Genomic DNA, 12,816 nt, shown 5'->3' with positions numbered 1-12,816 from the left:
TCTTTTAATTATCCACTATAACTAAACATTCTATGTGGGTTTACATTTTGGCCCCTTGCTGCTTTATGTCACTCATGTGCCTCTTAGTGCAACCGGTGATATCCTTACATGTCATTTTCCCAATTACATCATTTATGTTCTTCGTGTGAACTCTGCTTCTTCTTTCCTTTTACTTGCAGGTCTTGTTCCCCATGTTCCAGGAGCTTGCACCACACGACCCACATGACAAGTCTGGTCACCACTACGCGATCTGCCTTGATCTGCAAAACCAACATTTTGAGGTGTTTGATTCAATGCATTCGGAAGCTGATGCAGACCTTACTACGCATGCTGAATACTTCATCAATAACCTCAAGGAGACATGGAACCGTCACTACAAAAACTCAAAGGTCCAGATCAGACATTTTTCAATTGAGACCAGTATTCCCATCTTTTCTTCTTGTGTCCTCTACACCAATGCTAACTCTCTTGTCACCTCTGAATTGAAGTTTATGATTTTTCTCTGTGTTCTTGTGAGTTCACCTGATTCTTTTCTTGTATAGGCAGGACTGTGGCTTTCACTCATTGGAATACCTTGCAAAGTAGGAAGGTAGACGGGTTCCTGTCGTCACAGCTGCAATGGTTGTTGAGCTCCGCAAAATTTACACATGGAACTGGTTGACGAATGAAGATTTCAACACATGGTCCAACGCACGTGAGTTCATAGAGGAAGCTGTCAAGAAATTTACCAAGAAGTGCAAGTGATCATGTGGTGCTCCATACCGAATGCCTACCTTACATTCTGTTGCCGAGGAATGTAAGGTATTACCTTTGTTCTTTTCAAAACTATGTCCGTGTACTATGTTATGACTGCATCTGCACGTAGCCTAGTATGTAGTGGTGGTGTGTAAGTGACATTTGAATATTTTCTATAATATATGTGTCGATGTGAACCTATTTAGGTGTGATAGCAGATACATTTATGTTTTTCAGTATTATTATGCGTTCATCGTTGGTAGTACCAGTTTGGTGTTTCAAATGCGTATATGATGTTTGAAAACATGGCAAATGTAGTTCATCAGACACAGTTAGTGAAAGTTATCGTCCCTTTTCATTTGTCTGTTTGTTTTTTTTCATTGCTAATTGTACTGGCTAGCATGGTAATTTGATCACGCAGCCGTAATCTTTTGTGGTTGCTGCACGTGACCGTTTCAACTTGTTTCCCATAGTTTGCACACAATACAATATGTGTGACTAAAATGCGTTGACTGAACACGGAAATCTACACGATGCAGAGTCATTACAAATAACATGGCATATTCAGTAGAACTAACATGACAGATTCCGTATAAATAACATGACAGATTCAGTATAAATAACATGACAGATTTAGTATAAAATGACATGGCAGATTCAGCATAAAATAACATGGCAGATTTAGTAGAAAAAAACATGGCATATTCAGTATAAAATAACATGGCAGATTCAGTATAAAATATACGGCAGATTTAGTAGAAAATACATGGCAAATTAAGTACCATATACGTGGCAACTGTAGTTATCCATTCATGACATTTTCCTTCAAATTCTGGTGCCCCTCAAGAGTCATTCTCTCATTTTTTTAAATTTAGAACATCTAAATTACAAAAAATGTCACCAAGGACCAAGTCACAGTGCTCCAATGTTGCTTATGGATTGCCCGTCCCTTTCTTTGTTTTCTTGTGTTTTGCTTGAATCTCCAATCTTGATTTGTATCTTATCTCTTTTGGACGCCCCTTTGTGATGGAACGGGGCGGGTTCCAAACCTGGGTTTGTGTGCTTGCTGTTCCAGATCCTACCTCTGAGTTTTCAGATGATGGCCCCGTGGACAAAGGCACACTTGATGTGCAGGGGAACCTGTGTAAGGCTTCCTCAGCTTTCCTCTTCTTGATCTCATCAAACTCTCTTTTCAGGGCTTTTCTGTGTTTTTCTGCGACCCTCGTTGTCTAATCACTCTTGCACGCTTCATCAATTAGTTCAACATAGTTCTTTGTCAACACAACATGCCTCATGGCTTCCATGGTTGACTCTGGTCTCTCGTCATCCACAGCCAAAACTGCGTTTGATGTTTGCGGCGCCAATGCATCGTTAGCGTTTGATGTTTGCGGCGCCAATGCATCGTCAGCGTCCCAAGTCCATCGCCGCCTTATGAAATGGCGGGACATTCGTGTCACCGCGTTCACGTCCATTACTTTTAGTATGTGACAGCACACAACCCCGTCCCGTTTGAATTTGCGGCATTGGCAGTAGTATTCGCCTTCGCTTATCGAGGCCTTCACAAAGTAGTTCCTTCCCTTGTCCTGGTCTTCAGGTTCCGAATTCGACATGCCCAAGATAGAACACACCTTGAACGTATGTTCGTCCATCTGGAAAGCCGTATACATGCTGGCACGCTTTATTTCTTCCTGGAATCTGCAAGTTTTGTGTGGTTTTGTTAAACTCTTGTGTGATTTTTTTGTAGCACCTTATGTTGTTGTGGCCAATGGAAGTACATTTCGTTTGAACATGCCAACTGCAGTTGAGTAAACATGGCAACTGCAGTTCATTAAACATGGCAACTGCAGTTCATTAAACATGGCAATTTGCATAACATCTTTAATTGGCATTTGCATTTCCATACCATCATGGCCAATGGAAGTACAGTTCATTAAACATGGCAACTGCAGTTCATCAAACATGGCAACTGCAGTTGAGTAAATATGGCAATTGTACTTCATTAAACATGGCAAACTGTAGTTCATTAAACATGACAACTATATATCATGGTTACTATGCATTCAATGGCTACTTTTCAAAAAATCATCATTTTCAAATAAGCTTTTCAACTGCATTGCATTCTACATGGCACCTACTACATGCTTGTGCAAATAAGATTGTAACACAACTAACTTACTTGTTAAAGATCTTGTTGGTGTATATCTTGCTCATCTGCCTCTCCATCGGTAAATATGTTAGCAATTTTGGCTGCTTTAGCGTGGTGTTCGCTTCTTGCTGTAGCTCAGATCCCAGTATTTTTTTTGTTGCAAAGCGGTGTATTGCTTGGCAAACTGTAGCAATGAGTTGCCAGGGATCACGTACCGCTTCAAAACAGCATTGAACCCCTTCCTGTGCTGCGTAGTCTGCAGAAACGGGAAGAAGGACTGCATGAAGTAGGTCGGCACCCAGTACATTCGCTTCTCCCACAGGCTAGCAAGCGTCTCGTTGTCTTGGACTTGATATGTTTCAATCATAGCCATCCAGCTCCTTTCAAACTCCTGCACTGTCAAGCTGTGGTCCACACACAGCTCGAATGCCTTGTGCAGCTCTGGACAGTCAGCAAAGAACGGTCCTAGTGTCTCCTCAGCCTTCTTTATAATGTGTCACCTGCATTGCATGTGCACTGCCAATAGAAAGACCTCCTCTATGCCTGCACGCATGCTAAAATCCTGGTCTGTTATTATGTTCATCGGAGCAAGTCCACTCATGCACTCCAAGAAGGTTTTGAACAGCCAAGTGTACCCATCCATGTCTTCGTTCCGAACGAGCCCGCATCCGAACTGCAATGACTGATTGTGGTTATTTATTCTTATGAGTCAAGTGCATGACATCTTGTATATATTAGCAAGATATGTCGCGTCGAATGAAATGCAATCTCGAAAATGTTTGTAGGCTCTTCTTGCAGCACCATCCACCCAGTACATGTTCCTGACACGGTCCTCATCGTCCAATCTTATCCTGTAGAAGAAATCTGGATCTTCTTTCGCTTTCTCATCGAAGTAGGCTATGGCTTCTATGTCAGCCAACTTGCTCTCTCTATGGTACTTTGCCTTTAGGTCTGTGACGTCTGCTGGTATGTAGGGGATGCTACTCAGAGTCCCATTTTTGCTGTGGATGAGGGATTGTATCTGGACCATTCTTGATGGACTGACGTTACAATCATGTAGCAGCTTTATGAATTTCTTCTCGAGGAGAGTGAATCCTCTGTGGGCGGTCAGAAATTTTACCAGGTCGAACTTGTTTATGAGTTCGTGGTTGTGCTCGTTAAAATATTCAGTGACCACCCACCATGCTCCATCTACGTTCAGCTTACACCAGACAGGGCATTCCGTCTTGACAATGATACCTCTCTTTCGTTCCGGAACGACAGGCGCAACACCTTTACCCTTCTTGTTCTTTCATGCCTTGTAGCACCTCATCTCATCTCTGCTATACTTGTTAGTTTTTTTAATTTTCCTATTGTATTCGGTGTTGACCGCAAACCCATGGAACTCTGCATATGTCTGGTAGAATTCCTTTGCGTCTTCGAATGAATCAAATCTCTACCCAACATACGGTGGCTGAGTTACCATGATTTCTGATTGCCCACCATCTTCATCCCCTTGTGCTTCATCATCAGTTTCATCATTCACTTCAGTATCGACGGCTGTTTCATCTGCTTGAGTGGTGCTTGTGCTGGTGTTCAAAGGTGTGCTTGTCGGCATTGCTGGAATGATTGCCATTTCCGACACTGACTCGGCATTGTATGTGGCACGATTGCTGGCTGGCTGGTGGAACGCATCTTCCGTGCGCTCAGAGCTCCCAGCAGTAGATATCCTTGCACCGCTATTGATTGTAGTTGAAGGTCCTGTAATAAAAAAACAGGTACGAGCGTAAGATGTTGCTTGAATGGCATGTTTATCGTAACGGAGTACAACAACTTCATGTGATTTGGCATGACATCATTCACACAGTAAGCCGTGAGTCTGCATATGGCCATGCATGGCAACTATAGTTCTCCAGTCATGGCAGCTACAGTCCAACAAACATAGCAACTAATGTTGTCAATGCATGGCAACCAGCTTCTTTCAGTACCAAAACTTGGATTCTATAGCCATGGCAGCTACAGTCCAACATACATGGCAACTACTGCTACCACTAGATGGCAACCAGTATATTCTAGCATCGAAACTTGTATTCTAGGCTTGAGCTCACTAGGCAAATGCGATCAATCGTTAGTGTTGCACACACTCTTATAGCAATTGGCAAATCCCAAAGACAATATATGGCTCTTTGCACACGACCACTTGGTAGCATTCTTGTTTGTTTTTTCCACCACCACCGTTACAAATCTACTTTTCCTCACATGCTATTCCCACAAAAACAAATGCAGTACTGCTTTCTGGTTCAAATTTTTTTACCTTGTTGTGTCGCATGTGCCCATCTTGTGTAGTCTGTCATTCCAATTTGATGTGCTCTCTCTCCAATAGTGCTGTCCTGCAACTGTGAAGCTTGCCATGAGACGTTTGCCGATGTGGTCCTACCGTAACAACCTGTGATCATGGTAGCAGTTGGTCATTGCATGGCAACTCTAGTTTGTTCAACATGGCACATGTAGTGGTCCAACCATGCCACACAGATTTGTTCACACTTGTCATCTATGGTTGTTTACACATTGCAATCACATTTGATTATACATGGCAACTGCAGTTGTCCAGGCATGGCAACTTCAGTTGTCCAGGCATGGCAACTGCAGCTGTCCAGGCATGGCAACTGCAGCCGTCCAGGCATGGTAACTTCAGCTGTCAGCTATGTTCCTTCTCCTAATTCACCGTCCGCAACTTCACTTTTATGGACTCACATGTGTATGATGTCGATGGCAGGTACATGGTTGCCGCCTGATGCCACGTGCTGCATGAAAGTCCTACATTTTTTCCGATATAACTCGTGAGTCTTTTGCCATCCTTTGCAAGTTTAATTTTCATGTCGACACCAGTATTTTTCTTTTTTGTATGTGTTACCTTGATTTGCCACATTAGCTACTTGAAGTTGGTTGCCCGTACATTTGTCAGTGTTAGCGCCCTGTGACTGAACTTTCCATGGTGCCCCCCCTGAATGTGTTTTGGTCATAAGAACCTGCGAAAAATGAAATTGTAGGACATAAGTAGAATGTCATCTTCATCGTCGCGAACATGGCAAATGTTCTTTTTTTGTTATCATGCATCGTACCGATGCCCGTGTACTGCTCTACTAGTGGCAGCAACGGTCCTGCAGAAATGAGTTGACTGTACTCTGTTGCATCCCAAGGGGGCGTTTCTGGCCTTTGAGAAAACCAAGGATCAGTGCCGTCTTCGTGATTCATTCTTCCGCATTTTGTTTCTGCCAATGTGTTTTCAGTCACTTCATGAACAAGAACGCATCAACAATCCGCAAAAAATGCATTTTTTGCTATTTGCACGTAGAAGATAACACGACAATCTTATCATATTTCCTGCGTAGGCAACCAACACATCATGACAAGTAGGACATGCACATCCACTTTCTTTTCTGAAATTTGGGTGCCAGCTATCATTTTGAAGCGATGGCAACAACCACTAAAATAGGATGGCAAGCAACAAGATAACATGGTGGCAGTTAATGGCAACGATAGGTGGCAACTGATGTTAGACACAAGTGGCAACTATTTTTCCTACCTCCCTATGCCAAATTTCTCCTTTCTCTCCCTTTTTAGGGATTCCTACGCATCCTTCATTTACCAACTACTTGCACCAAGCCAACCGAGAATCTTAGCTCAACTCTAGCATAGTACATGGCAGATGTGGCGTATGTTGGTTGGCAAATGCGAATACACACAAATTCGTGGGGTGTTTTGCCCCGCTAGCGTGGATCCAGTCGCCATCTTCGTTGGCAAATTTGCAATTTCTAATTTCTCGCCAAAAAAAGGACGAGAAACAGAAGGAGATCAGAGACTCACCTGTTTTTAGCTGGTCGTCTTAGGATGGCGGGGTTGGAGGGGGGGGGGGGTAGCGGTGGGAAGGTGCTATGGATCTGCTCTGGTTGCCATGGCAACCAGAGAAGGAAGGCGATGGAGGTAGGGGATCAAGAGGTGGGAGACGATGGCGGCAGGTCAGACTGGGGATCGAAAGGAGGCCGGGGCGGCTGGCGTGCTGGGTCATGCGGGCAGCGCGATCGTTTGGCCCAGACGCGTGGGCGGTTTTGCCACACACCAGACGTGCGGGCTGTGGCTGCGCGTGCCCGGACGCGGTCGTGCGGGCGGGTTCTTCTCCATGCCACACGAGGCGTGCGATACAACCACCCGATACACCACACGTGTGGCAGTTATCGGCGTCCTTTCTCAATCGTTGGAGAAGGCAGTTGTTGTCGACAACGATGACAAGTGAGAAGAACTGCCATCACCAAATAGAACAGGCAAAGCGCAACTGAATTCCGCAGATGGATTGTCTGATAACTTGTCCGTTTCTTAAACGGCTTTGTACGATAAGAGTGCGACATGCGTATGAATAATGTGGTACTATACTTTGTTCGCCATTTTCAGAGTTACCGTCATAAAACTGCCATTTTATAACCTGTTAGTACTTGTGTTGTTTCCAATCCTTCTGTCATGATGAATTTTTCCTCTTCCTCCATGACGTTGAGCAAGAGTAAATTTTCTTATTGTGTGTTGCAGAGAAAAAGAAATCTCTGTAAAAAAATAATCTCCGCTGAGATGCAATGGACAAATTAGAAGACTTTATGTAAATCTTCTGTAGTTATTATCTTACTCGTCTTGGAGTACACTTTTGCATAGGGTGGTGCCATTTGAACAGTTTGAATAGACGTCCGATTCAAGCTTATTTTTCTTGGCACGACCCTAATTTTACTGTGCCGTCGATGAAACTCCGCAACGTGTTGCAAAGCATCTGCTTTCATCCATGGTTCCATTCCTTGAAAATGAAATAAAACACGATACCCGCGTAGTGACGACATGTAGTGTTCTTAGTACAACTTTCTTTTCCCGTTCGCCATCATCCATTCTGCTTTCGTAAATGGTTTCTCCAGTCATTCCCCACAAAGCATGAGCAACTTTGCACTAGTTGCTGCCCAGTCAGAAAGCAAAAAAAGGAAAGCAAAATTGGAACAAAAGGAGCAAGTGCTTTTTTTTTAGTAATTTTTTGATTAAAAGGTTTTTTTTCTTTTTACTAGAACAATTATTACAGTAGAACACACAAAGAGCAAGGAAGCCAAGTAGCGGATCGGTTCGCATCGGGCCGTCCAAAGCTCCTGACAGGTGGGCCCACTTCCGCAGCCCGCAATCGCAATCCACCGACGTCGTCTCTTCCTTCCGATCGATCCCCTCTCCTTCATCCTACTCCTCCCCCACTTTTGACCCAGCTCCAGAGTTCCCCACGAAGCGAGCGTGCGCGACCTGACCGAATTCCCCCCACCCCAAACCCTAGCCCGCCCGCCCGCCGGGCCCCCGGCGCCGATGCCGAGGCGGCTCCTGGAGGGCGCCATGGCGCTGGCGGTGACGCCGGACGCCGCCAACTCGTCGGGCTCCGGCGCCGCCCCCGGGTCGGGCCCCCTGTGGTGGGTGTCCGGCTGCCACGGGGCCTGGTACAGCCTGTCGGTGATGCTGCCGTCGCTGGCCTTCGTCGGGTTCCTGGCGTGGCAGGCCCGCCGCAGCTTCCGCCGCCTCAGCTACGGCCGCTCCCACGTCGTCGTCGTCGCCTACTACGCGCTCCTCTGGGCCGTCGCCCTCCTCAACCTCCTCTGGTGCTTCCTGCAGGTCCGGCCCGCTCGCCCCCGTCACCATTCGAAACTCGGTTGCTGTTTTTTTTGTTTTGGGTGAATTCGGATGCATAAATGATGTGGAGTAACTAGTGATAGTTTTTCGTGACTTCTTCTAGTAGAGGCTAGCAAAGTAGGTAGCCGAGTTCAATTAGTTATCATCACGTTGGGTAGGACCAGCTGCAAGGAAGGTTACAGCTACGGCACCGCTGAGGTGAATTTGCGTTCTTAGTCTTAATGAACAGTTCAACTTTTGTATGCTTGTTAGTGTTTGATCGAGGAGCTGAATAGTTGGGTACAAGTTAGGTAGACTTTTCATTAGACAAGTCTATTTTGTGTACATATGGTTTGCCTTTTGTTGTTTCAACTTGGCAATCGAATGAATGGAAGTTGGGTTGTGATCACAGAAGCAGATGAGTGGGTATGGGTAGGTTTTGGTCTGGTAATTAATGATGAGCTAGCAGCAAGCTCTGGTAGGTATTGCTGTTCAAGACTACAAACAACTTGAGTACAATTGGCCTGGTTACTAGTTTCTGGTTGCTTGAGTACACATTGGCCTGGTTACTAAGGTATATGTGTTTAGTTGCCAATGTTCTATGGGGTAATTGAATGAGCAACTCCTGCCATATGCATGTGATTTTGACCTATTTCATCTTTAGTAATGTTGCCCATTGTATATTCTCTATTTCTATTACTCTTGTTTAACAGCAGTTTCATTGATTGGCAGGCATGGCAGTGTATGCCTGAAAGGGCCTTCTCATGGAATGTGCTTTCATTGTTTACCAAATCTGGAATGTTATTCTTGGAAGTTAGTCTTATAGCATTTCTACTTCAAGGAAATGAAGCCAGTGGTTATGAGTCTTTGGGACGTACCTTTGTTATCTCTGGTGCTGTAGTTAGTGCTGATGTATTGCTCAAGGTATGTTACCCCTCCATGGTGTGACGTTTCTTTATTTTTCCAGTTCAAATAATGTATGATGGGGCCAGATTTTTCGTAAGTATTACCCCCGTTTGAAAATAAGTTACGTGGTTTTAGTTCAAGGAGGGAGTATAAGATATCATTGCTTTATTCTTAATATAAATATGCAACGGAAACAAATTAACTATTCATCAGGTTCACCATGTCCTTTTATTACAAGTAAATAAAATGATCACCATTGTTTCATAATGGAGTGTGTATTGCAAGTCTGTATGTGTTTTCTGTTGATGCTAAATCTCGCAGGGTCTTATCTCTTGAAAGTTGTTACTATAAAATGAGTTTTGGGCTGTTACAGAGAGAAAACATACTCCATAGTTTAACTCTTCACTCTATGTTGTTTCATTGCATCAGATTATGCTGCAGGTTGATGTTTGAATGATAGTTTTCTCATGCTTATTATAGCTAGGGAACTGTATGTTAGCTTTGGACTCACATTTCCTCCCTCTGCAGACCATATATGTATTCGGATTTGGTGTTCCTTTGTTTATCGATGCTGACCAAGGAACTGGTGGGAAATGGGGCCTATGGATTCTCCACAAATTGGTGCTTACAGGAGTCTATGGCTTGATTATTTTCATGCATCACTCAAGGTGGAAAGACAGGCTACCTGGTAATTGGCTGCACTAACGCTGTATAATTGTGTGTGTTTCAAATCTATTATTTGATGATCATCATTGTGTACTCAATGTCATTTCACCTTTTTATGACAGCAAAACCAGCATATTACCAGTATGTGTGCGCAATGCTGGCACTTAACGGCCTGTCGCTGTTTGGCTGTTTCCTTGTTGCATGTGGAGCTGGATTTGGTTTATGGTACATAACTAAATAATACTACAGCTCATATTGTTCTAGCTTATTCTGCACCCGAGAGCGAAATTTGAGTTTTGTCTATTGTGCAGGCTGTACAACCTCACTGCTGTCTGTTACCATGCTCTTTACCTTCCACTTCTGTATGTGACTTTCATGGCAGACTTCTTCCAGGTACCTTCTTACCTATGAAATTAATACCTCTCTGTACTTGTATCTGGAGTATTTTCTGTGCCTTCTTGTTCCTGTGGTGATTGTTTATGTCTTGCCTGTTTGCTTGTGTGATGTTGTAGGAGGAAGATATGCTTCTAGAGAACGTATACTACTCCGAGATGAAAGACGCCGGGTTCTTTGATGCTGACTGGGATTAAACCTGCCTGCAGATCCCGTTCCACGCTGTATGACTTATTTGTATGTGAATTTGCACGGAGTAGCTTCATCCTGGAGATTGAATGAATCTTAGAACAGAGATTGTACCCTAACAAGCAACAACCATTATAATCAATGGAAATGTGTAAATTTATCGATACACACACCTGATTTGTGTCCTTTGTCATCATCTGTTGGGGACCTCAAGAATTGCCATACCTCAGATACCCAATTACCCATCACGACGGGACGCTGTTGAAACTTGAAAGCCCTAACTGGTGGTACATGTATGTGTACGCATAACTTGCCCAGTGTTTTGTTCTGGCAGCTCTCTTGAACCTCCCTCGCTGCTAGTGTTACTAGGGTATACTTTGAGTTGCCAGTGCAAGGAAGTTGGAGTGAGATTCGAGGCAGTTACTGCACACATGGCATCCTTGTCTCATTTCTGTGTACTGGCGTACGTTGTTGGATTGGATATGGCATTGACATGGGCAGCGACAGTAGTTATTTATTACGGCTCGGAGGGCGCTGCTGCCGCTGAAGTTCCGTGAGAGGGACTTAGACGAAGGTTGACATGAGTTCATGATGCGACAGGCAGCGCTTCAACGGGCTGAAACACGCAGGCCATTGTTTTTGATTTAGGGGTTAGAGGCCATTGGTTAGCTGCGTTCACCCGTGCGTAGACACGGTCTACCCATCAAACGGACGCCCACAAATGCTCTTGGACACGGGCATGGAGTTTCTCGGCTTTGGCTCAAATGAGCCAGATGAACAGTAAAATAATAATAAAAAAGAAACAAATCACAAAAGTTCTTGTTTTTTTTTTGCAGCAAACATTAAGAAATGTTTTGGGTGCTTGCAAAGTTTCAGCTGGAATCACATTCATGGAAGTAGTGGCAAAAAAAAAAAGATTGATGCTTCGAAGATGTTACTTTCAAAAGTATTTTGGAGCGCCAATTTTATCTTTTTTGCCATGACTTTCACAAATGTGATATGATGATGAAAATTTGCAAGCACCCGAAACATTTCTTAATGTTTGCCCTCCAAAAAATCAGATTTTCTGAATTGTTTTTGAATTTACTGTTCATGCCAAGAGCATTTGAGCTCGAGCTCATATTAGGATTTTCGCTTGGACGCCCCCTCCTATTGTTGTCAAAAATAAACTCATCCTCAAAATTGAAAGGAGCATTGTGTAATGCTCGGCAGGAAAACGGCTCCACCGCTCTTCTGGACCCTTATTCTCCGGCGATTCTTCAGCATTGCCTTCCTAATGGGATTTGAGCATCATGCTCTGGATTTCTCTCCCTACATCTAACCTCTGATATGTTTTTCCTCTCCACTTCTTTTCTCCTTCCAATTCATTATTCCTCCCGTCAGTTCCTCTTTTCCATCAGCCAAGAACCATTTCCCCAAATCCCCTCTATCAACCTACCGCTGCAATCCCGTGAGGGTCCAACCCACCACACTAAGGCATTGTTCGGTTGCGTGTGAATCCGAGTGGATTGAAGGGGTTTGGGGGGATTTAAACCTCTTCTAAGTCAAAATATGAACCAATCCCTGCCAATCCTCTCCAATCCTCTTGGGGAGAGGATTAACCGAACAAAGCCTAACGGGGTCCTCTTCCCTCACCGGCTAGCCGCTGCAAGAAAGGGAAACCAAGCCGCCACAATCCCGATCCCTTCCATCTCCTTGGTTCCTCCCCGCTCTATCCAGTCCATTTGCAACCCCCTCATATCCTCTACATCCACCCCTGCTCTATTGATTGACCGCTCCCTTCTATCAACGATCCGCCATGCTAACCCAAGGTCACCTCCTTTTCCTCCCAGGATCCAGCGAGTTAGCCCGCTACTGCTTCCTCTTGTGTGCCTGATTCGCTTTAGTCGTCCAATCCATAGTGATGATGGGTCGCTGGAGAATAGACGTTGGTCCCGATCTACTTGATTGCATAATACAGGAAGGAGAAATCTCCACTGGGACATCCCTGGCAGCAATGGAGATGTAATACTCGTCCCCAATACTCCACGGAATGCTGGTAATTTCCCCTCTGATCCTGGTGTCGAATCTAATGTGTGGATTAGACAACATAGAAATTGCATCATAGTTGGAGCTGGCACTAGGTA

At 44.4% G+C, this 12,816-nt stretch overlaps 1 protein-coding gene across 1 annotated transcript; it reads left to right on the top strand.

Moving 5' to 3' along the window:
- Window positions 1-8,117: 8,117 nt before the first annotated feature.
- LOC123113364 (protein CANDIDATE G-PROTEIN COUPLED RECEPTOR 2) lies at window positions 8,118-10,858 on the top strand. The gene is made up of 6 exons (XM_044534577.1): window positions 8,118-8,539; window positions 9,269-9,460; window positions 9,971-10,130; window positions 10,231-10,333; window positions 10,420-10,501; window positions 10,621-10,858. Exons 1-6 carry the CDS (start codon window positions 8,240-8,242, stop codon window positions 10,696-10,698), a joined length of 915 nt encoding a protein of 304 aa, XP_044390512.1. The 5' UTR covers window positions 8,118-8,239; the 3' UTR covers window positions 10,699-10,858.
- Window positions 10,859-12,816: the final 1,958 nt, after the last annotated feature.

Source organism: Triticum aestivum, chromosome 5B (genome assembly GCF_018294505.1).
Source record: "Triticum aestivum cultivar Chinese Spring chromosome 5B, IWGSC CS RefSeq v2.1, whole genome shotgun sequence".
In the NCBI taxonomy this organism is placed as follows: Eukaryota; Viridiplantae; Streptophyta; class Magnoliopsida; order Poales; family Poaceae; genus Triticum; species Triticum aestivum.
Note: the sequence above shows the minus strand (reverse complement) of the source record. Positions and strands in the feature narration are given on the sequence as shown.